General features: G+C 45.9%; 1 protein-coding gene across 3 annotated transcripts in view; it reads left to right on the forward strand.

Annotated features, from left to right (window-relative positions):
- Positions 1–24717, forward strand: part of Stk36 (serine/threonine kinase 36) — a 31631-nt gene extending 6914 nt beyond the window's left edge. For 2 of the 3 annotated variants that reach the window (XM_085838383.1, XM_021170172.3), the window contains exons 10-27: positions 780–879; positions 4475–4618; positions 10086–10265; positions 11176–11273; positions 11701–11806; positions 13364–13514; positions 13883–14010; positions 14405–14509; positions 15231–15329; positions 15421–15509; positions 15754–15817; positions 15978–16088; positions 18926–19000; positions 20044–20215; positions 20458–20605; positions 20823–20970; positions 21328–22074; positions 23048–24717. In XM_085838383.1, the coding sequence (XP_085694509.1) occupies positions 780–879; positions 4475–4618; positions 10086–10265; positions 11176–11273; positions 11701–11806; positions 13364–13514; positions 13883–14010; positions 14405–14509; positions 15231–15329; positions 15421–15509; positions 15754–15817; positions 15978–16088; positions 18926–19000; positions 20044–20215; positions 20458–20605; positions 20823–20970; positions 21328–22074; positions 23048–23194 (2812 nt within the window). In that variant the 3' untranslated portion in view covers positions 23195–24717. The remainder of the gene's footprint in view (positions 1–779; positions 880–4474; positions 4619–10085; positions 10266–11175; positions 11274–11700; positions 11807–13363; positions 13515–13882; positions 14011–14404; positions 14510–15230; positions 15330–15420; positions 15510–15753; positions 15818–15977; positions 16089–18925; positions 19001–20043; positions 20216–20457; positions 20606–20822; positions 20971–21327; positions 22075–23047) is intronic. The other variant, XM_021170179.3, reaches the window with a different exon arrangement.
- The last annotated feature ends 204 nt before the right edge of the window (positions 24718–24921 follow it).

Below are 24921 nucleotides of genomic sequence, written 5' to 3' on the forward strand. Positions count from 1 at the left end.
GGCTGTTTTGCCTGCATGTATGTCTGTGTACTACATGGGTACAGTGTTTTTAAAGGCTAGAATATGGCATTAGATCCCCTAGGACTATAATTATAGACAGTTGTGAGCCACCATGTAGGTGCTGAGAATCCAACTGGACCAAATGGAAGACACTAAGCCATCTCTCCAGCCCCTGTAACCTTTCCTTTTTCTTTTCCTTTTTTCTTTTTCTTTCTTCCTTCCTTCCTTCCTTCCTTCCTTCCTTTCTTTTTTAAAAACACATTTATTTATTATATTTATATGAGTACACTGTAGCTGTCTTCAGACACACCAGAAGAGGACACCAGATTCCATTACAGATGGTTGTGAGCCACCATGTGGTTTGCTGGGAATGAACTCAGGACCTTTGGAAGAGCAGTTAGTGCTCTTAACCACTGAGCCATCAATCCAGCCCCTAATTATTTCTTGGTTCAGGAAACTTGAGGATTTTGTCTCTATTGTCTCAGTTGTACTTTGAAAGGATAAGAACCATTTCTGTCCAAAAGGGAAGATTATTCAAATGGAAAGTCATAGAACAACAAACAAATATATACTCGATAGTAGATCAGACTGGCAGGGCAGTAATGTATGTGTGGGTGTTAATACATATTGTACTGACCACATCCCATAACCCTCCAAGAAACACCCTCTATCCACGTGTATGACTGGTTCCTCTGGCCCTTTCCTGAGCCTGGAGGGAGGTACGAGGCAGTGAGCCTTAAGCCTCAGGTCTGGCAGGTATCTTACGCTTGTTTTGGCAGGGAAAACCACATCAACCTGGAGTGTGAACAAGGCTTCCCAGAGCCGAGGCCAGAGGTGATGGGCCGGCAGAGCACTGATGTAGTGGATCCTGAAAATGAGGTTGGTCTAGATCTGTGATTTTTAGAGCAATATGAGCAGTATGTATAAGCTCCTGTAGTGTTAAAGATAGCCTTGTTAACATATTATGTGAACATGTAATTCTCAGAAATTAGAATGCACAGATAAAATCGGAGGTTCTTTTTTTGTTTTGTTTTTTGTTTTTTGAGACAGGGTTTCTCTGTGTAGCCCTGGCTGTCCTGGAACTCACTCTGTAGACCAGGCTGGCCTTGAACTCAGAAATTTGCCTGCTTCTGCCTCCCAAGTGCTGGGATTAAAGGTGTGTGCCACCACGTCTGGCTCCAAAATCAGAGGTTCTAAGGTAGATGTTAGCATATTCCCTATAGTTTCATCTTTTTTGAGATAGTGAGAGAAGAGAATCTCCTGAGCCTAAGAATATCCAGCTAGCCTGGGCTACATAATAAAACCTTATCTTAAAAAACAAAACAAAACAAAAATGCTAATGAAGGTCTCTGTTGAACCACACTGCACTTACAAAGATGGCTCCCATTACTAATCTGTCTCCTTTCACGCTTCAAGCTTTCTGACTGTCGCACACATGTACATACATGTACATGTGCAGTTTGGCTGTCTACATTATCCTGTTTGTGTTGCCTTACATTGTACCTCTATTGGCATATGATCTATTTTAGACCTTGATTCTATATCACAGCACGTATTTCTTCTTCAACCTTTTGTGCCTATTGTAGAGTTGTAATTTATTTTGAAATAATTTCAGTTTGTATCATGGGGCTGGAAAAGCGGTTCAGCAGTTAAGAGCATTTATTTTTGCAGAAGCCCTGGTTCGATTCCTACTACTCATGTGGTAGCTGACTCACAATCATCTGCAATTCCAGTTCCAAGAAATCCACTACCTTCTCTGACCTCCTCAGGCATCAGGCATGTGCATGGTGTGTAGATACACATGCAAGCAAACATGTTAAAAGACAATAATACTAATTATGAGACTATATAGAATTCCTTTATATCCTTACCCTTATCTCTGTCTTCTTTGTGCTGCCAAAACACAATACCAGAATGGGTAATTTATAATGAACAGAAATGTATTTCTCAAAGTTCTGAGGTTAGGCAGTCAGAAGTGAACATGCTGGCAGGCTCATTCTCTGTGCTTCAAAGATGCCTTGAGTGCCACACCCTCTGTAGGAGAAGATGCTAGTTTCCATGGTGCAGAATATCAAAAGAGAGAGGTTCTCACTATGTAGCCCAGGCTGGCCTTGAATTCAGTCTTCTTATTTCAGCCTCTAGAATGCTGGGTTTATAAGTGTGGGCCTCCAGGCCCAGCTCTGGAAACAATTTTAAATAAATTGTTATTGTGTTTTGCCTGCATGTTTGTCTGTGCACCACATACATGTGTGGTGCCTATGAAGGCCACAAGAAGGGCATTGGATCCCCTGGAACTAGAGGTACAGATAGTTTTGAAACCCATGTAGGAATTTAACCCAGGTCCTCTTGAAGAACATCTAGTGTTCTTAACCACTTAGCCATAGATCTAGGCTCTGGAAATAATTTTTATAGCAGCGTTAATCAGTTTATGGTATTGGAGCTCATGGTCAAGAAAACAAAACAAACATAAAACCCTCCCCTTAAGGTCCACCTCCCTGTCACTATTTTGTCCTATTTGCTATATGAGTCTGCATGAATAGGTGGACACACTGTCTTCTTTAAGCAGTTTGAGGCAATCTGCAGACATGTCCTTCCACCTCAAAATACTTGGTGCATATTTCCTAAGAATAAAGCCATTCCCTTCCATGATCACAGTGAACTGGGGATGACACCTGGCTTTAAACCTAGCACTTAGGCTGGGCAGTGGTGGTGCATGCCTTTAATTCCAGCACTCGGGAGGCAGAGGCAGGCGGATTTCTGAGTTCAAGGCCAGCCTGGTCTACAAGTGAGGTCCAGGACAGCCAGGGCTACACAGAGAAACCCTGTCTCGAAAAACCAAAACCAAACAAACAAACAAACCCAAAAATCTAGCACTTGGGCAGCAGAGGCAGGTGGATTTCTATGAGTTCGAGACCAACCTGATCTACATGAAGAATTTCAGGACAGCCAGGGCTACTGTATCAAAAATTATAAAGAAAAAGAAAAATGTCACATCAATACTGTACTGTTATTGTAACAACAATAAATAGATAAGTAAACTAGTTATTCTTCATATTCACATTTTTCCTGTTGCTCCAATTGCACTTAATTTAATTTTTTTTCCTCTTGAGGGTTAGAGAGGTGGCTCAGCAGTTAAGAGCAGTGGTTGCTCTTCTAAGAGGACAGGGATTTGGTTCCCAGCACCCACATGTTAACGTGTCTGTAATTCCAGTTTCAGGGGACCTGATACCTCCTGGCTTCTGCCGGCATGAGGAATGTACAACAGTGTAATTGTATACACGGGCAGAACACCCACACCTAAAATAATCAAATAGTAGAAGTGTTTTCCTAGAATGATAGGCTCACAGTTTTAGAGATTCAGGAGCAAGGTTCAGCTCTAGTAAGGACGGCACAGTTGATAACCTCACCACAGTGGGGCCATGGAAGAAGGATTACATCTCAACCTAGAAGCCAGAGATGCTGGGTGAGGCCAGCTCCAAAGTTTTATAATAATCTTCCTTCGAGCCAGGTGGTGGTGGCACACACCTTTAATCCCAGCACTGAGGAGACAGAGGCAGGCTCATCTCTGAGTTCAAAGCCAGCCTAGTCTACAGAGGGAGTTGCAGGACAGTCAGGGCTACACAAAAACTGGGTCTTGAAAAACCAAACCAAACTAAACAGCAACAACAACAAAACAACAACAACACAAAACAAAACAACTTTGGAAACCTAACCAGGGTTCCAGGAAAAAGCCTTTGTTCCTGTCTGGGTATTTGCTCAGTGGGAGGGAGAGTGCATGCTGCTTGCTTCTTGCCTTGGATATACAAGGCTTTCCATTCAGACCCTACTACAGAGCAGAGGGTGCAGGGGAAGGGAGATCTTAATGCCTTCTGCATGGTGCAGGGGAAGGGAGATCTTAATGCCTTCTGTATGGTGGTATCCAGTTGTCCTAAGCACCTTCCACTAGGCTTCGTCTCTTGGACGTCTCAGCATCTCTAGATGCTACCATGACGAGACTAGGACTTTAAAACTTGGACCTTTAGGAGAAGTGTCCCCACACAGGAGGTTGTTTTGTAGTGTTCTTCAAATTGTTGTTTCATGATTATGTTCAGCCTACGTAGGAATCCAATACAAGGTATATCCTCAAGTCCTATGATCTATCAATGACTTCCTAGTTCCTAATAGAGACAGACCAGGGTTTGTCATTCCCTGCCCAACTGGCTTTCTACTGTTTTATCAGTATCAGCCATGGTGCACGGACACCTCTCTAGGTACCTCTTTATGCACATACCCCAGTGCTCCACAAAGGACTTTTCAAGACCCCTTAAATACTGCCCACTCTGTCTCTTTTGACAGTGTCTGAAGATACACACCTATGATGAAGCAGCCCCTGGCTGCTTACTGTTACTTCATAAGCCTCCCCAGGTTCTAATTTCCGGTTGAGCGCTATGACAGCAGCACTCACTCCTCTTGACCTTTCCCTCCCAATGCCCAGGAGCCAGACAGTGATGACGAGTGGCAACGCCTACTAGAGACCAGCGAGCCTGGGCCTGTGCAGCTGAAGTCCCCCCTCACCCTGTTGTGTAACCCTGACTTCTGCCAGCGCATCCAGAGTCAGCTTCGCGGGACTGGTGAGCAGGTAAGAAGCCAGAGGATGCCAGAGATGACATCGCGCTGTAAGGAGACAGAGGGGCTGTTCTTTTACAGTTATCTCAAGAAGGTTAAATTGTAGGTATATCTGCCTCTGAAACCAAAAAATAGCTAGCCATGGTATCGATTCACCTTCATATAATTATGTTCAGCATATACATAAATCCTATACAATTCTCCTTCTGAAGGGAAAAATATCTGTGTAGAACGGGGATCTGTGCATAGCTAATACTGCAGGCATCATGAGCCGAGAGGCAAAAGGAAGGCTCTTTTGTGCTTATAAAGTGAGAACAACCATAGTTTCATAAAACTATCAATGATAAAGTTAAAATATAGTTACCTCAGGATACAGTATTTAATACCACAGATATCTAATGGGATGAGTGAGTTTTGGGTTTTTATTTGTTTTTCAGGGGCAACATTTTAATTAGCATTAAAAGTTAGGCTCCTTCTTCCATCTTTGCATCTCCAAAACTGTACTCTTCCCTCGCAGAAACTTTGAAAAGTATGGTTTCTCTTTATTTCCCCCTTGCTACTCCATTTGTCTTATGTATCAGTGTATAAATACACGTGTGTTACACGTGTGTGCCTCTGTATGTGGAGGTCAGAAGTCAGTGTTAGGCATCTTCTTCTGTCACTCTGTCTCATGTCTGTTTTGAGATGGGAGCTTTTACTGAAGCGAGGGCTCACTAATCCAGTAGACTGGCTGGTCAGCCAGCCTCAGGGGTCCTCCTGACCATGTCCTCAGCTCTGATTTGATTGGCATGCTGCTCTACCCAGCTTTTTACACAGACGCTGAGAATATAAACACAGGTCTCCATGTTCGTACAGTAAGAACTATGTAGTTCTGGCTGTCCTGGAACTCACTGTATAGACAGGGCTGGCTTTGAACTCACAGAGATCTGCTTACGTCTGCCTCCCCAGTGCTGGAACTAAAGGCGTGTATCACTAGGAGTGACTTGTCTTTGAGGTTTATTCATGATACAGCACAGAGCAGTATTTCATTCATTCTTATTTACTTAGTTATTTTTGATGCTGGGATGAACTCCGTGGTTTGCATGTTCTAGAAGAGCCCTCTTCCACTGAGCCTCTTTAATTAACAAAAAAATGACCATTATGTATTTGTGAATAGATGGGGCACTTGTGCTGTGGCACAGGTATGGGGCGACAATTTGCAGGAGTTGGACCATCTGGGTACCAGCGACTGAATTCAAGTCACCAGACTTGGCAGCAAACACCTTTCCTCCCTGAGCCATCTCACTGGTCCCAAGCCTTTCACATTATACTGCTGGTTACAAATAACACTGTCTTTATCCATTTACAACCTGATGGCCATTGGTTTGTTTTCACAGTTTTTCTTCTTGAGACTGAGAGTATGTGGCCCAGGCTGGCCTAGAATTCATGAAGATGTACTTGCCTCCCGAGTGCTGGGATTAAAGGCATGTACCATAGCTAGCTATTTTTTGGTTTCACAACCAAAAATTCTATGTATATGCATGTTATCCATCTATGTACAGATACATCTTCATTTCCCTTGGCTAGGTACCTAGTAGTAGAGCTGCGGGCCGTATGGGAAGCTGCTGGCCTGTCCTCCAAAGGAACTGTACCTTCTTATATTCCTACTGACATGAGTTCTGTTGTTCCTCACCCTTGCTGACGTTTGTTATTGCCTGACTCGTGACTGTAGCCATTCTGGTAAGAGTAACAGCTCAACATTAGTTTAACTTGACCCCTAGGGCTAGAGAGGTGGCTCAGTGGTTAAGTGCACTGGCTGTTTGGACTGAGAACCTGGGCTCAATTCCCAGCACCACCCACAAAGCAGCTCACAACTGTCAATAATTGGAGTTCCAGGGGATCTGATATCCTTTCCTGACCTCCAAGGGTGGCAGGCATGCACGTGGTACTCAGACTTATATGCAGGCAAACACTCATGCACATGAAGTAAAAAATAGGTTTAAAAACCACTTCAGTGTTTAATCTGAACCCCACTGTGATGAGTGCTGAGGACTTTTAAAAGCTTTATTTTGTCCCATTTGTGCATCTTTAGACTTTTTTTTTTGAGTCAGAGTTTTTGTGTAGCATTGGCTAGCCTTGAATTCACTCTGTAGACCAGGCTGGATCTCAGAGATCAGCCTGCCTTGCCTCCTGGGTGCAGGATTAAAAGCATTCACCATAATTCTTTGTTCTTTTTTAAAAATTAATTTTTGGGCTGGAGAGATGGCTCAGAGGTTAAGAGCACTGACTGTTCTTCCAGAGGTCCTGAGTTCAATTCCCAGCAACCACATGGTGAGTCACAACCACCCATAATAAGATCAGATGCTCTCTTCTGGTGTGTCTGAAGACAGCTACAGTGTACATATAATAAATAAATAAATCTTTTTTTAAATTAATTTCTATTTTTGGGAGCTTTTTGAGACATCTCTGGCTGTCCTGGAACTCCTGTAGACCAAGCTGGCCTTAAACTCACAAAGATCTGCCTATGCTTCCTTAGTGCTGGGATTAAAGGTGTGTACCACCACTGCCCAGCTTTCTTTTGGTCATTTTTAAAAATTAATTTTTTTGTCTTCTTAGTGAGTTATAAGAGTTCTCTTCATATTCTGGATATAAGACTTTTATCAGATAAGTGATTTATTTGCAAGTCCCAATCCATGATTTATCTTCTTTGTTCTCAGATGGTATATTTTGGGTTTTTTTGGGTTGTTTTTTTTTTTTTTGGGGGGGGGTGTTTCAAGACAGGGTTTCTCTGTATAGCCCTGGCTGTCCTGGAACTCACTTTGTAGACCAAGCTGGCCTTGAACTCAGAAATCCACCTGCCTCTGCATCCCAAGTTCTGGGATTAAAGGCGTGTGCTATCACCGCCTGCCTAGAGGGTATATTTTGAATTGAAATATTTTAAATACGTATTTTTTATTTTTCTGGGGTTGGGGAGGTCTTGCTAGTAGCAGAGTCTAAGCAGAAACTCCCCATGTAGCCCAGACCTCAGACCTCAGACTCCTCTGTCTCTTAGATGCTGGGCTCCAGGAGGCGTGGACCACCATGCTTGACAATAGTTTGAATTTTGATTTTATTAGATTATCAGGATTTTTCCTTTTGTGAATTATACTTTTGCATTTATGAATAAGAAATACCCTCTAGCCACCAAGCAGTGGTAGCACACACCTTTAATCTCAGCACTTGGGAAGCAGAGGCAGGTGGATCTCTGAGTTTGAAGACATCCTGGTCTATAGAGCAAGTTCCAGGACATCCAGAGCTACACAGAGAAACCCTGTCTTGAAAAAAAAAAAAATCCTCCAAACCCAAGACCTTGAAGCCTTGAAGAAGACTTTCTTTCTTTTTTTTTTTTCAATTTTTTTATTAGATATTTTCTTCATTTACATTTCAAATGCTATCCCAAAAGTCCCCTATACCATCCTCCTGCCCTACTCCCCTACCCACCCACTCCCACTTCTAGGCCCTGGTGTTCCCCTGTACTGGGGCATATAAAGTTTGCAAGACCAAGGGGTCTCTCTTCCAACTGGGCCATCTTCTGTTACATATGCAGCTAGAGACACAAGCTCTGGGGGTACTGGTTAGTTCCTATTGTTGTTCCACCTATAGGGTTGCAGACTCCTTCATCTCCTTGGGTACTTTCTCTAGCTCCTCCACTGGGGGCCCTGTGTTCCATCCAATAGATGACTGTGAGCATCCACTTCTATATTTGCCAGGCACTGGCATAGCCTCACATGATATCAGGGTCCTTTCAGCAAAGTCTTGCTGGCATATGCAATAGTGTCTGTATTTGGTGGCTAATTATGGGATGGATTCCTGGGTGGGGCTGTCCTATTCTAAGGAGGAGTAAAGTATCCACGAGTTGGTCTTCCTTCTTGATTTTCTTGTGTTTTGCAAATTGTTATCTTGGGTATTCTAAGTTTCTGGGCTAATATCCACTTATCAGTGAGTGCATATCAAGTGAGTTCTTTTGTGATTGGGTTACCTCACTCAGGCAAATGGATGTACCTTGAAGACTTTCTAAATGTTCGATAGCTTTAGACGTTAAGGTCTCTGACCCATTGTGAGTTGATGTTTGGTGTTTGTGTAGATCATGAAATAAGATCTAAGTTTGTTTCTTTGTGTGCTTTTTTTAAATTCTTCTTTCTCCATTGAATGATATTGGTACCTTGCTCTTATTTCCTGGATCTAACAGTTCTCCTCCTATTGTTGGAGCATGTCTAATGTAGGAGGTAGTCCTTTCTTCTAACCTGGGAGCTTAGGAGGCTAAGCAGATGTTCTCTGTCTCTGTCTCTCCTCTCTGTCTCTCTGTCTCTGTCTCTCTCTCCCACCTTTTTTTTTTTTTTTTTTTTTAGACAGGGTTTCTCTACCAGGCTAGTCCCAAATTCATAAGAGACCCACCTGCCTTCCACCTGCCTCTGCTGAAATTAACAGTGTGTGCAGGTGGTTTCTTGAGCCTGGGAGATCGAAGCCAACCCGGGAAACATCATGAGACTTTAAAAAAATTAACCAATTATTATTAATGATTTTGGGGCCCATGCTGTAGTACATAGTAGAGGTCAGAGGGCAGCTTTGTGGGGTTGGTTCTCTATTTTATCTTTGTATGGGTGCTGAACATCACCTTCAAGTAGTCAGGCTTGTGCAGGGAGCATTTACCCACTGAGCCATCTCACCAGCACAGCCCCATCTCTTGGAAAACAGAAAGTCTTTGGCTTCTGGGATAAGACACCCTGGATCAGAATTCATAAAAACTCAGCTTTTGATCTGTGACTAGGCTCTGATCTATACAAATACATCTGTTCTCTGTCTTTAAAATGAGTAGTTCTCTTTTCCACATACTGTAAAATGGGAGAATAAATCCCAAAATTGAAAACAGCAACATCAAACTATGAGACATTAGGTGTCAGCATTACACTCTTGAAGAATACCTATCTAAAAGTGTGAGCCCATCCTTAGAGTGCAGATTGCACATAGGCATGTGGTGGGCTAAATTCCCCACGTGGAATGTTGGCAGTCCTTGATCTACAGCTGAATGATGGCTTGTTTCTCTGGAGTTAAATAACATTGTTTCATGTCTGTTTTAACTTTTCAGAAGTGTGTGTGTGTGTGTGTGTGTGTGTGTGCGCGCGCGCGTGTGTGCGTGCCTGCATGCCTGTATGCCTGTGTGTGATCTTTAAGATGAAAGGCTGGACAAAGGAGGGAACAGACAACAGTGATACTAGGGCTGGTGGACAGATCTTGAGTCTCCTGCCCCTTGGGTATTGGTGTTCTCTATCAGGTGAGCTTCCATAGTCTTCTCTGGTGCAGTTCCCCTGTGCCTGTGTTCTTCCCTGGCTTTTCAACTCCTCCAAGAAGGAATTCGGACTTATTCTGCTCTGGTATCTCCCTGGAGACATTCAGTATTTGTGACTCTTCTCCCTTTCCCTATAATTATACCAATTGCTGTCTTCTCTCTCTCCTGTCCCCAGATCCTGAAAGGCATCCTGGATGGTGTGTCCCACCTCCTTCCTGTACTCCGCATCCTGAGTAGTCTCCTATCCAGCTGCAGTGACTCTGTGCTCTTGTATTCCTTCTGCCAGGAGGCAGGACTGCCTGAGCTGCCTCTCAGCCTTCTTAGGTACAGCCAGGAGAGTAGCAGCATCCAGCAGGTATATAGCCCAGCAGCCTCTGAAGACAAGGGGTGGTCCTTTTCCTTGGCTCCTTTCCTTGGTCTCCTTCCCTTGGCAGCTCTTTCTTGGAGCTGCAAATCTGTTTGACTCTGACCACCTCTTGTTAGCTGTCCTCCTTTTTCTAATGACCAGACCATCACTTACAGATTCTGGTACCCTCTGGGGCTCTAAGCAAGTAGTATCAGTCAGTGGAGTAGGTGAGGTAGGTAAGTAGTTATACAGCTGTCTAAGCTGTAGGGAGTATGAAAGACATCCCCACCCTAAATGGGGCTTCTTCTCAGCTCCAGACCATGGTTGCCATGTGGTAACACAGCAAGTTTGAGCCCATGTACCCAATCTGGTTTTCTAAGAGAAGAGAAAAGCCAGAACTTTAGGAAATGGATAATTTCCCAATATTAGAATAGTTGTATCAGAAGGCGGGACTTGGACTTTTTTTTTTTTTACCTGATTTTCAAACCAGGACATTGAGGATCAGAGATGAACTCCTGCAGTCACTGCACATGGCCACATGGCAGGTGGGAGAGCTAGGACCAAGGCTCAGTGTGTTTGGGACCAAACCTCTACTTCCCTGCATTGGGTCCTGCCATGGCTGAGCTCAGAGAACCCCCTCCCCTAGTTTGAGTGGATAGTAAGATAGACCACATTAGCCTGGATGCCCCCTCTGCTGCTGAGTGACAGACTCGGTAAGGAACTGAAAAGGATAGTTTAATGGAAAGTAGCCCCTCTCCCCATCCAACATCTCCAGATGGTCTGTAACCGGCTAGCTGACACTCTTGGCTTCGTCCTTCCCATCCCTTTCCACCTTGACTGGCACTCTGCACGCTTTGTTGATGCTCTTCTGCTCTCGATCTCCATTCTTCACATTACCTGTTCTCCCCTTTCTTCACAGCAACCTTGGTATGGGGCGCTCTTACGGGACCTGGTGGCTGTGGTTCAGGCCTACTTTTCGTGCACCTTCAATCTGGAGAGGAGCCAGACAGGCGACAGGTGGGAAGCTTTCTCCCCATCTGGCTTCAATGTCCACTCTATTTTCTCCCCCTCATTAGGAGGCCAAGTGTGGAGGGGGGATGTGGGGCAGGGCTGAAGATGAGCTGAGTAACCTTCAGAATCTAGTTGGTCCTTATGAGGACCTTGAGACACTTAAAGCTTTTACCCAAGACATCAGACTCTGAGTCAGCAGTAACCCAGCGCAGGTGGGCCTCAGTGATCTGATCAAGATATGAACACAGCTGAGAGGGGCTTGAATGGTGTGTGTGTGTGTGTATGTGTGTGTTAGCAGAGTTGAAAGGAGAAACATTCTGATGTGTTCCATGGCAGAGGTCTCCTGCCTTTCCAGAACTGACCCATTCGCCATAGTCATCCCCAAGCTTTTCGTGGGAGGATGGGAAGATGCCATGGGTTCATTCTTCCCCAGCCTACAGGTGTTTCAGGAGGCTGCCAGCCTCTTTTTGGACCTGTTGGGGAAGCTGCTGGCCCAATCAGATGATTCCGAGCAGACATTTCGAAGAGATAGCCTTATGGTAATTTCCTCTCACCTCCAGATTTCTGTCTTTTCTATCTTTTTTTCTGTATTTCTCCCAGCCCCTGTCTTATGACTACATCCATACAACGAACATTGAATTCTCACCATGTGCCATATGCCACACGAGTAAGCGAGTGGAGCTCCACCTTGAAGAGACTAAATATAGTCAAGAAGGGCTGGGCAGAGTGACATGTCTTAATTCCAGTACTTGGGAGGCAGAGGCAGGCAGATTTCTGAGTTTGAGACCAGCCTAGTCTATATAGTGAGTTCCAAGGCTACTTAGAGAAATCATGTCTTGGAAAACCAAACCAAACCAAAACAAAGCAAAACAAAAAGTCAAGTAGGGAAAGTGAAAAGCCCACTAGAACTCTGTACAGTGTAGAAGGGCCACTGAGGAAGATGCCATTGGTGCTACATGGGAGTCCTCAAACTGTGAAGGAGGAAGGCATGTGTGCTAACATTTCAAGAAAGCATAGCAGTTTTGCCAGGTGGATGGGGCAGGGAAGGAGATAGGCTGTTCTAGATAGAAAGAGCACTATACCTAAATTACAAAGGTGAATTACAGGGTCATTAAGTGGCTTGGCATTTATCAAGGGCCACAAATATAAGTGTCTCAAAAATAAATAATTAAAATTTAAAAAGCCAGGCATAGTGGTACATGCCTTTAATCCCAGCACTCAGAAGGCAGCTGGATCTCTCTGAGTTCAGAGCCAGCCTGATCTCTACATATAGTTGAGACAGCCAGGGCTATGTAGTGAGACCCTTTCTCCAAAATAACACAACCAAAAAATACCCTCATCTTGCAGAACATCTAGTGTTCTCCATCTAAGTCTCATGAACTACTAAAGTACTCTGTCTCAGACCATGAGTTAAGGACAGGAGAACGGAGGACTGAATGAGAGGGCAGCTGAGTTAGTCCAGAGGATACACACACACACACACACACACACACACACACACACATAGCCAAGGAACATGGCTGTGTGGTGGTTGTTGAAACCAGCAGTTGAGATCACAGCTAATTTTCTGCCCCAGTTAGTGAACCATTCCCTTTTCCAGTCTGAAATTCTAGTTTCCTATTCCTCTTCCTTTTGAGTCAGAAAGTTCTGAATATCCAGATGAAGTTTTGACCAGTAAGTCACCATTGTAATTGGCCAGCATTTGTTACGTCATTTGAATACTGGGTTTAATGAGGTGTCTGGAATAATTGTCTTTCTTCCTGAATTTCTGAATTATTATACCTATGTACCACATTTTAGAAACATCATCTAGGGGAATGATGGCGAGAAAATAGAAGGATCAGTTAGGTGAATATGAGAGCATGTGCAAGGGTTCAATCTAAGTGCACAGAGTGTGTGTGGAGGTGGGAGGGCAGAGAGGGAAGGACAAACAGGAAGGCAGTTGTTGCATTTTCTCTAGGAGGAAGTCTTAGGTCAGAGAACTGTCTCCAGGGCTCTTAACCCCTTTCCCAGGTTCCTGGGGTAGCACCTGTTCTCATTAAAGGCCAGTCAGTTTTCTGAAGCCCTGCTGTTAACTCTGCTCTTCTCTCCTTCAGTGCTTTTCTGTCTTGTGTGAAGCTGTGGACGGAAACAGCTGGGCCATCTCCAAAGCCTTCTACTCCAGCCTATTGACCACACAGCGTGCTGTGTTGGATGGGCTCCTTCATGGCTTGACAGTCCCACAGCTTCCTTTCCACACACCACCAGGTGACCCGACTTCCCTGCTCTGTAGTCTGCCTCTGTCCTTCCTACTTCCACCATCTGGAATGGTGCCTGGTACTCCGCAGGTGCTCCAAAACCATCAATTGGAGTTGGGGATGTAGCTCATTAGGGAGAGTGCTTGCCTAGCATGCATGAAGCCCTGGGCTTGGTGGGCTCTGGCACTCTGGAGGTGTAGATGCAGGAGGATCAAGTTCAAAGTTACCTTCATCTTCATAGTTTAAGGCTTGCCTGGGACATACTGAGACCCTGCCTCAAAACAAACAAAAAAAGCAAGACACAGCAAAAATATCCTAAAAAATTGAATGTGTGAGAAACAACCAGCCCTTAGCAGTACACCCTGGCTTTCTCCACAGGAGCCCCACAAGTGAGCCAGCCGCTGCGGGAGCAGAGTGAAGATGTACCTGGAGCCATCTCTTCTGCCCTGGCAGCCATGTGTACTGCTCCTGTGGGGCTGCCCAGCTGTTGGGATGCCAAGGAGCAGGTCTGAGCCACAAATTCATAGTCCTTTCTTCCTGCAGCATAGGAACTGGGGAGGCTGACCACAGTTTCTGCTGAGAGACTGAAAAATAATACTCCAGAAACAGACATTCCCGTGCTGGGCTGGGCCTCTTGTTCAGCACAGTATGGCTAGAATGCCAGAGTGTTGGCCCCTGGCTCAGCAGTCACTGCCCAGGTGATAGGGCTGTGAAAACAAAACTAGGGAAGAGTCCGTTCTCCACTGGCCATGGAGACTGGGAATGATATGGGACTTGAGATTCCTAGCAAACCCAAAAGGGGCCAGCACAAGTCTGAGAGACCTGGCCAGCTGAAGAAACGTGAGGGACAGAAGTGGAATAAGGGAGACAGGATGGAGTTGACTATGTATGTCTCCATAGGTCTCTTGGCATTTGGCCAACCAGCTAACTGAGGACAGCAGCCAACTGAGGCCATCCCTCATCTCTGGTCTGCGACATCATGTCCTGTGTCTCCACCTTCTCAAGGTACTTCCTTCCTACAGCTTAGTAGCCCAATATCTCACATTTCTTTTAACTTCTGGGAAGGGAGGGGAGGCAGGAGATAGGGAAGGGAAGGAAGGAGAGAGAGAGAGGAAGAGTAGGAGAGGGAGGGAGGGAGAGAGAGAGAGGGAGAGAGAGAGAGATTGATTGATTGATTGATTGATTATCCATAGTGGACATGGTGATGTTTGCCTTTAATTTCCAGCACTCAGGAGGCAGAGGGAGGCTGATCTCTGTGGGTTTGAGGGCAGCCTGCCTGCAAGCCTGGTCTATACTATATAGTGAGTTCTGGGCCACCCAGAACTCAGAGGAGAAAGGTTTCATGGGAGGCATGGTTGAGAAGAGCAGGGCAGTCCACGTGATGCCATCCTGGCAACAGAGAGAGACAGAGAAAACCTATGGTGCCGTGGTGTCTGGTTTTCCCTTCCCCCTCTCATTGCATGCAGGCCCAGCCTGTGGAATGGTGCCACACACACCCAGGATGGGTTTCCCTGCTTAGGAAACACTCTGATGTGTGCTTTACGTATGCTCTTCTTACTCCAGACATATTGACAGTCAAAATTGTTTCAATCCCCATATGTGGACTCCAGCTCTACTGAGAGGCTTGCCTGCTTTTCAGCTGAGTCTTCTACCACAGTAGTCTTCCTAGCGCGGTAGGACCCCAGTGCGGTTCTATCCACTGACAGCATCCTTCCGGCCTCCCTAGGTTCTCTATGCCTGCTGCTATATTAGTGAGCGCCTGTGCCATATTCTGGGGCAAGAGCCCCTGGCCTTGGAGTCGCTGCTGATGTTAGTCCAGGGCAAGGTAAGCCAGGGCGATACCAACATGGTTGGGTGTCTCCTGGTGGTCCCATCTCACCCAGAGATTGTTCTGACACCTCAGGTTCCCTTTGCAGGTGAAAGTAGCAGACTGGGAAGAGTCCACTGAGGTGGCACTTTACCTCCTGTCCCTTCTTGTCTTTCGGCTCCAAGATCTGCCTTCAGGGTGAGTCATAAACTCAGATCTCTCGTTCTTGGCTGAAGTTTTCCTCCAACAAAGCTAACCCTGACATATAGGGCATGGCACCCTTTAGCCTTTCCTTAGAAGGGACTAGCATTTCTCTATGAAGAACAGGCCTGGAGTCTCATCACCTTTCGACCTTGGAGGTAGACATGCAGCGTGGGTGGAGCGTGCAGTACCAGGGAGAGGAAGGACCCATTGTCACCTCCCATGCATCTCTCTGTTCCAGGATGGAGAAGCTGGGCAGTGAGGTTGCTACTCTCTTTACCCACTCACACGTCGTCTCTCTTGTGGTGAGTTCTCAGCCTTCTCCCTTCTTAACACCCTTCATCTGACCCTCTTGGGGGCAGGCAGCCATTCTTCTATCCACAGCTGTCTCGGCAAGCATCTTCTACATGTCCCAAACACCATTTGGGTTCAGATGTCCCTCCTTTTCCTCCACCTTTCTCACAGAATGCAGCAGCCTGTCTCTTAGGACAGCTTGGTCAGCAAGGGGTGACCTTTGACCTCCAGCCCCGGGAATGGATTGCTGCAGCTGCACACGCCTTGTCTGCCCCTGCAGAGGTGAGGCACTGGGGAAGGCCCAGACGTGTTTCCTGAGGCCAGCACCACAGCAGCCCTCCTGGGGACAGACCATATCTGGGAATCCCGAAGGGAACTACAGAGTGGAAAAGGAGTCAAGAAGCCTTCCTTCCTGACCTCTGCCTCCCGACAGCGGGTGGTTCTAGGCCTGGGCTGGTCGGTGCTTCTTTTCTGATACAGAACTTCCAAAGATGGAGGCAGGGGAGGGGGACATAAAGGAAGCTGCCCGCCTGCTTTGGTCCCCTCCAGGAGCTCATGCTCTGTGAGTGACGTTCTTCCTGACACTTCGATCATGTGCCTCCTGCTGCAACGTCCTACTCTTCTCCACGACTAACACTGAATAGCGCGTTCTTCAGGAACATGGCCTGCTCTTTCTCTGTAACTAACATGTAGCAGTGTGTCCTTCAGGAACTCAGACTTCTGTTTTGCCTTCTTCTTTTCCCTTTCAGGCCCTTTGGACTTCTTTGTTTTGGTTTGGGTTGTGTTTTGGTTTTTGGTGTTTGAGGCAGGGTTTCTCTGTACAGCCCTGGCTGTCCTGGACCTTACTTTGTGGTCTACACTGGCCTTGAACTCACAGAGATCTTCCTGCCTCTGCCTCCGGAGTGCTGTGGTTGAAGGCATGTGCCCCCATTGCCTGACCCCTTTTGAACTCTTCCCTCACTCTGGAGAAAGGGTAGATTTCATATTTCTATAAATGTCATCCTTGTATATGTAGAATTCACTGTTCTTTATAACTTATACATCACGTCTCCCACAACACACTTGGAAGACTGGACACAGCAAATGCAGTAATAGTCACCTGCTTGTCCTTGATGAAGCTGGCCTTCAGAGGGGTTGTGTCACTAGCCAAAGCCCAACATTCGCCCAGGAGCTCCTCCTCCCCGCTACCCCCTTAGATGGCTCCCCGCGTCCAGTATTCTGCCTTAGGGTTGGCTCCATCTTGTCGCTCTGTGGCACCCTCTCTGACCACCTGGCTGTATTCCTGTGTTATCTCTCTCTAGCCTCTCGCCATCTCAAGGAGAGTTACCCTGTTATTTGTTCTCTTCACTGCCACCAGAGTGAGCTTTCTCAGGGGAAAATCGTGCCATCCATTCAATCGATGGTTCTTGAACACAGACCTGTATGTTGAGTGTTTTGCAGTATTCTAAGTTCTGAGAATAAAGCAGTGGATATGAGATGTTATAAAATATTGCTATTTTGGGCGCCATGGACCACCCCAGTCGGGTATGGGGGTCCCTGGAATGAGGGTCCTTGAAGCTAGGTGGTAAGGACTAAGTGGTGACAAACAGAAACAAACACAGAGGCAGGTTGAATCTGAGTGTATTTTGCAGCTCTCAAGCAGGGGATTTTATACATTAAAAAACCAAACATTACATCTCTTAGGAACTGTATCCAGTGAAACAGTCACAAATAACCAACAAAAACCATTTGGCACAGTGAAGCACAAAAATTATCCAAGCATTACAACTCTGAAACTATGTTTTCAGTGAATCACAAATAGAACAGGTAACATCATTATAAATCATCAAAATATAACAATTCTGAAAGGATGAATTCAGTGGGGCAGTTGTCCAAGGCTAGTGGCATATTTCCAGGAGCAGGTTAATATATCTTTAATGGTCAGTGTTCTTAACCACCGAGCTGACTCTCCAGCCCCATGGTCAATTATTATTTAACATCTAATGCTTTATTTTTTATAAATCTTCAATGCATAAATGTAAACTATTTTAATTCTTTCTAATTAAGGCTTTCTTTACCATATACCAAAACCCACCTCCAATGACACATGTGTAGCCATATGAAATTTTATTGTTGGGAAAGTTTTTATTCATTACCATAGTTTTGTAAATGATTTAAAAAGTAAAGTGTTGGTTTCCCTGGGGATAAGGTCATGTTAGTGACCCCATCTCTAGGGATGGTTTCTTACCCATTATTCTCGATTAAGATCTTGGCCTAGGCTACCAGGAACATGTAAATAAGAAAAGGAATAAGAGAAAACAAAACAGATAGATTGCCATGAGAATTATGGCTCAGTAATTTTTCTCCGGTGAAGAGTTCCACAACCAGTTCAAGGAGGCCTCCCCCTTTTGAGGTCAATTGCCTCAGTCTGTGGAACTTATCACACAGATCCAACTGGAGGTGGTGTAGCATTCAGGAACAGGAGTCATGCTGTGCGAGTCTTTATTGGCTTCCCGCTGCTTATAGGAAACACCTCAGACTCTGTAGACCACAGCAGTGTAGACTGGCACAGCCTATCTGATGCCAGGGGGCTTCAAAGCCTTTTCATTCACTTGTGGAATTTGCTATGGACTTTCATGCCCACCTGCTTCTCTCTGTGCTGTGCTCTGTATGTTTTAGGGTGTTCTGCTTTTCTACTGCCTCCTTCCCTTGTCTGACTTTAAATTTTTATCTACTTATTTTGAAGTGCTGGAGATTGAATTCAGGGCCTGGCACAACCTTGGTATATGTCCTACCATTGGGCTACAGTCCAGCCCCACCTTTAAAATGTTGAATATGTTTGTCTCTGTCTCTAAGAGATGCTGTTAAGCACATTCAACTGTGTAAACAACTTCTTGTTTAGTAAACATCTTCCTAAACTAGAATTGTTTTTGGACTCAAAAGCTTATCCTACTAGATTTCATGTCTTTAGGAACATGATGAAAGAATAGGCAAAACCCACGATTCCTGAATCCCAAACTTGTCCCATTCTGCCAGGCCAAGAAAGAGGTTTTTCTCCCCACCGAGGTGCTGGGAGCCTGGTCTGGGTGCCTACCTCATCCCTCTTGAGCATCTCTGTTCCTCTTGCCTCTCTCCAACAGGTCCGGCTGACTCCACCGTGTAGTTGTGGCTTCTATGATGGCCTCCTCATTCTTCTGCTTCAGCTCCTTATGCAGGTACAGGTGTGCGGCGAAACTGAGAAGAAGCAGAGAGGGGACTAGGTGGAGCTTGAAATCACTAGAATGTAGACATGAAGAAGCACTCATGCTTGCCTGTCCTCTCACACTGCTGTTAACTAGCTAGTTAACAGTTGTATTAGCCAGAAAAGGCCCCCTGCCCCCCAACAGAACCCGGAAGTAAGCCGCCCAGCTGCACCCCTGGGGAATCCAGCGGGAGAAAAGCAGTTTCTCTGGGGTTTGAAGCTTGTGAGCTTTTTCTTATTGTTATTTAGATGAAATTTTTTCTTCACCCAAAGGATCAACAAGTTCTAGGCCAGCCTTGGCCATATAGTAAATTTGAGGCTAGCTTGAGGTACATAATAAGCTCTTATTTCAATGGGGAAAAAGTGGTTTTTTGGTTTTTTTTGTGTGTTTTTAAAATAAGCCTTGAAACAACTTGGCCTTGACATGAGCAGATCTGAATAGGCTAATTTCTTAGTTTTCAATAGGCACACACATAGGTTAGAGGTCAGGTTAAGTTATAGCAAAGGATCATAAGCTGGGTATGGTAGTGGGCTTAAAATCGTAGGGTTTGGGAACCTGATGCAGGAGGATGGTAAGTTTGAGGGCAGCCTGAATACATAATGAGTATTATACAGAATACTTAATGAATTATTCTTTTCTTTGGTTGTTTGGTTTTAGTTTTTGTTTTGTTTTTGTTTTTGTTTTGTTTGTTTGTTTGTTTGTTTGATATAGGCTTTCTCTGTGTAGCCCTGTCTGTGCTGGAACTCACTCTGTAGACTCAGATCTGCCTGCCCAGCTACTCTGTAGACCAGGCTGGCCTTAGATCTGTCTGCCTAGATGGATGCTATTTTCTAAAAAGAAGGAAGAGAAAGAGGGAGAGAGGAAAGATAAAGGGGAAATTGGGAAAGGAAAGGAAGGAAAATATGGCAATATTAGGTAGGAAGATGAAAGGATGGTTTCTGTAACTCTGTGTCCAGGATAGAGATAACAAAAAGGTATTTGGACCCCTGCCTTCTGCACGTCCTCTTCTCTAACAGGGGAAGCCTGGCTTGATCAGGGATGTGGCTGGTTCAGAGGTATGGACCATTCTGTGGCACCGCTTTTCCATGGCTCTGAGGCTCCCCGAGGAGGTGTCTGCCCAGGAAGACGACCTGCTACTATCAAGTCCCTCCAGCCTAGAGCCAGACTGGACACTGATTTCACCCCAAGGTGGCTTTCTCTTACCATAGCTCTGTTTGCACAGCTTCCTTTTCAAAAGGGGGAAGCTTAGAACTGAGTTATCCTTCAGATAATTGCTTCTACTGTGTGCAGAGAGGGTGTCAGGGACTATAATGGAGCTGCTCACCAATGGGGGACCAAAAGAACCAGACAGGTTATGGGCACCTTGGATGATCAGGGGCACCTGGTACTCTTGCTTGCTTTACTAGCTCTGCATTCTCTGTTGTTTTCAGGCATGGCAGCCTTGCTGAGCCTGGCCATGGCCATCTTCACCCAGGAGTCCCAGTTATGCCTGAGCCACCTGTCCCAGCATGGCAGTGTCCTCATGCTGACCCTGAAGCACCTGCTTTCACCCAGCTTCTTGCACCACCTAAGCCAGGCGTGAGTCTGAACTAGAAAAACAGCAGCATCAGGCTCTAAGGGGAGGAGGAAGCGAGGGCAGGAGAGGAGAAGAAGGCTAGAGGTGGAGCAAGGACTAGGCTGGAACCTAAGAGTTGCTGAGATTGGGAAAGTGGAGCTGCGAGAGCAAATGTGAAGAGGAAGAGGCAGTGTCTTAGAGGCAGCGTCTTAGAGCGAGTCTGTTTTCCTCCCTCCCTAGGCCACAGGGGCCCGAGTTTCTCCCCGTTGTGGTGCTCTCTGTGTGCAAGCTGCTCTGCTTCCCTTTCGCCCTGGATGTGGATGCTGACCTCCTTGTAGGTGTCTTGGCTGACCTCAGGGCCTCGGAAGTGGCAGTCTGCCTGCTGCAGGTACATGGAGGAGTTCCCCCTGTTCACTGGCCTCTCATCTGGTTCTATTGGAACTCTGCTGAGAGGCCAGGTACTAGAGCACAGCTCCTTGGTCAGGAATTACCACCCTGGCACTCTTTAGTGTTAGACCTTGGATCTTTGGAGGCAGAAATTGTGCCTCTGCAGAGCCAGGTGTCAGTGTAGAAAGAATCTGCTCTTGGGCTCCAAGTGGGTTTCATGTTTTATGCTATGGGGGCAAGGCTCTGCTGCCTCGAAGATTTCTTTTCTTGGCTTGGCATTTCTTTCTGCCAGCTTTTGCTCTCCTTTGCCATTGCAGAATATACCTCTCCCTCTTGCCTGAATGCTCATTTCTTCCAGGTCTGCTGCCACCACCTTTCATTGTTACAAGCAGAGCTGCCCATTGGCCTCCTTACACGCCTGGCCCTCACAGATTCTGCCTCTCTCAAGCAGTTTGTGAACACAGTGGCCACCTCTTCTAGAGCCATCATCTCATTCCTCTCTGTTGTTCTCCTGAGTGACCAGCCCCTCATGATCTCTGACCTCCTGTCCCTCCTGACACACACAGCCCGGATTCTGTCCCCCAGCCACTTGTCCTTTATCCAAGAACTCCTGTCTGGCTCTGATGAATCCTATCGGCCATTGCGCAGCCTCCTAGGCCACTCAGAGAACACTGTGCGGGTCCGTGCATATGGGCTGCTGGGACATTTATTACAGCACAGCATGGCCCTACGTGGGGCACTACAGAGTCAGTCGGGACTGCTCAACCTTCTGCTGCTAGGGCTTGGAGACAAGGACCCTGCCGTGCGACGCAGTGCCAGCTTTGCTGTGGGCAATGCAGCCTACCAGGCTGGGCCTTTGGGACCTGCCTTGGCAGCTGCAGTGCCCAGTATGACCCAGCTGCTTGGAGATGCTCAGGATGGGATCCGGCGCAATGCTGCATCAGCTCTAGGCAATCTGGGACCTGAAGGATTGGGCAAGGAGCTATTAAAGTGCCAAGTACCCCAGCGGCTCCTAGAAATGGCATGTGGAGACCCTCAGCCAACTGTCAAAGAGGCTGCCCTCATTGCCCTTCGAAGCCTCCAACAGGAGCCCTGTATTCATCAGGTAAAGCCAGAGAGGACTTATGAGCCATGATGATCAAAGGCCCTGAAGTTCACAGCATTTCTCTAGTGTAGTTGTGAGGACCCAGGATACTTAGAAATGCAAAATACTCCCTATCTGGATGTAAGAAACTCAAAGACAGTGCTTTGGAGATGGGTTTCCTAATGCATCCTAGAGAAGGGCGGGGATCTGGAAGGCTCCAGTGGGCTAGGGCATGCCTGAGACCCATAACTTATCTCTTCCAGACACAAAACAGAAGGGAGATGGGGAGAGCCGGAAGATACTGAGGCCGCAATGCCGTAGCACAGAGCTCACCCTTTTAGCTTTACTGCCTAGGTTAAGCTATTATTCCCCTCTTTTTGCAGATGAGGAAACTGAAGCGGAACTAATTTAGTAACAAGTCAGAGTTACAGAGCTCCCAGGTGGAACAGGGCTTTGGAACTCCTGAGTCTGGGTCTAGAGCCTGTTCTCACTAAATACGATGCTGTTTTGCTTCTACTTAATGTTGAGTCTCTAAAAAAACCCCATGGGATTCACACATCTGAGCTATCACAGAGTAGAACTGGTCGGTGTGATATTGTTCAAACTGCAGGCATTTGACAGGCTGGTACTGAACTAAAAGACTTTCTGGCAGTCAATGTGAGGAAACAATGACATGGTGGGAAATGAAGGACCTACTGGGAAGCAGAGGGTCTGGCTTACTGTCTGATACTGCTGCTTTCTTTAACCCCTTCCTGGGGTCAGGTGAATACGTCGCCTGGTGTATTGTTCTTATGGCCAGAACCCAGAGAGAGTAGAAATAAGTACCTGGGTGTTGTTGAGTCATAGCTCCTGAGACTTCTTGTCTTGACCAGTCTATTCCAAATCTGTGAGAGGCCCGTTTCACTTTTCTCAGTTAAGGGTGAATCCCTGGCATGTGCCAACACCGCCATTTCTCACCCTCCGGTCATGTTCTGTCATGTGCTTTAACTTGCAGGTGCTGGTGTCGCTGGGTGCCAGTGAGAAGTTAGCCTTGCTCTCTTTGGGGAATCAGTTACTGCCGAACAGCAGCAGCCACAGGCCTGGCTCCGTCAGACACTGCAGGAAGCTCATCCACCTCCTGAGGCCAAGCCACAGCACATGACCCGCACTCCAGCCTTCACGGTCCTACTGTTGCCAAGATTTCCTTATTCTCCTACACAAGTACTAACTCAGCCAAGAGCTGATGAGACTGAGAAAGAGTGCTGAGCTGCCAACTCCCCTCCAAGTGAGAAACTAGAAGAGATTTTCTTATTAAAGCTTCCTTTCCCTAGATTTATGATGACTTGAATCAGTAAACGTCATCACTGTTGGTGCCAGAGGAAATCCCTTCCTGTCTACACGTAGGGAGGGATCTTTCCTCCAGTAATGGGCCCTTAACCCCAGGACCATGCCATCCACTCAGGCCTTAAGGGAAAAAACTACCTCTGCCTTACTGGATCTCCTGTAATCTGCCTGGCTACTTTTGCCTTAAGTACACTACTGGTCTCTATTTCAGCTCTGTCCCATGGGGATAAATGTCATTACCCCTATTGTTGAGGGGTTCCTCAGCCCTTAGCCTACTTTCCTTCCGTGTGTGTGTGTGTGTGTGTGTGTGTGTGATGTACACTTACATAGATATGTACATATATGTATGTATACACACACACACATATATATGTATATATATATACATAAATATGTATATATATGTATATATATAAAAATTATGTTTGTAAACCTTTAGTGAAAATTGTGCCTCATCCTACCTGAAGCTCCCAAGGTAAGGGGTTGGGATGCTCGGGGCCCTTTTCTAGCTTCTCTGACGCTGGGAGTCCTGTACCCTGTTCACACAAGATCCTGGTTTAGAGAATTGTTTATACCTTTCAAGGAAAGGCCAGTGGAGCTAAACATGACTGGGGCTAAACAGAGGTAAATCAAGGTGCTTGGAGATAATACAGTCACTTTAGTATTTAATGCAGTGTCAATGTATATGGAACCCTAGCTGCTTTGAAAATTTATGGAGACTGGCGTTTACCAGAAAAAAGTGTTTGACTGTCCCATTAGTTAGAATCTGCCTGAAAGGACGTTGGGCAGACACATAAGAATCTAACTGCATGCGTATTAGGAAGCTTGACTGAGATAAGCTTCCAGGTCCCCGATTTCTCCATCAGGTAAAAGGAGAGGCTCCTCTTGGTACGGCTCAGCGATCGGTGCTTGCTGCCTAGGTATGGGGTGCTCTGGGTTCGGTCCCCAGCTGATGGGAGGGGGAGAAAGGTGCTTTTCTGTCCTTCCTTAATTAAAGGTTTTAAGAAATGAAAGATGAGTGTGATTATCTGTATTTTATAAGGAGTTTTCTCATCTACTATATTTAGTTATATCTTAACAAGAGAAAGATTTCTTTAAAACCCTCCTTAATTTCCTGCTTTCTTTCTCTCTATATATATGTAATATAAAATAATGTATATTATATGTATACATATGTGTAATATATATATACATACATATATATAATTTTTGTTTGTTTGTTTGTTTGTTTTGAGACAGAGTTTCTCTGTGTAGCTTCCTAGAATGCACTCTGTAGACCAGGCTGACCTTGAACTCAAGAGATCTGTTTGCCTCTGCCTCCTGAGAGCTGGCATTAAAGATGTGCACCATCACCACCTGGCCCATATTTTATTTTAATTCAGCACTTGCACGTGGACATGAGCGCGAGCACACACACACACACACACACAACCTTCCTGTGTACCAGATACTGTTTGAAGCACTAGAGATAGAACTGTGCCTGACACAGAGTTTCCATTCTGACTGAAAAACCAGGAAACCTATTAAAATAAGTGAACTGAAGCT

This window comes from Mus caroli, unplaced genomic scaffold, assembly GCF_978045245.1.
Source record: "Mus caroli unplaced genomic scaffold, Mus_caroli_1 scaffold_1, whole genome shotgun sequence".
Lineage (NCBI taxonomy): Eukaryota > Metazoa > Chordata > Mammalia > Rodentia > Muridae > Mus > Mus caroli.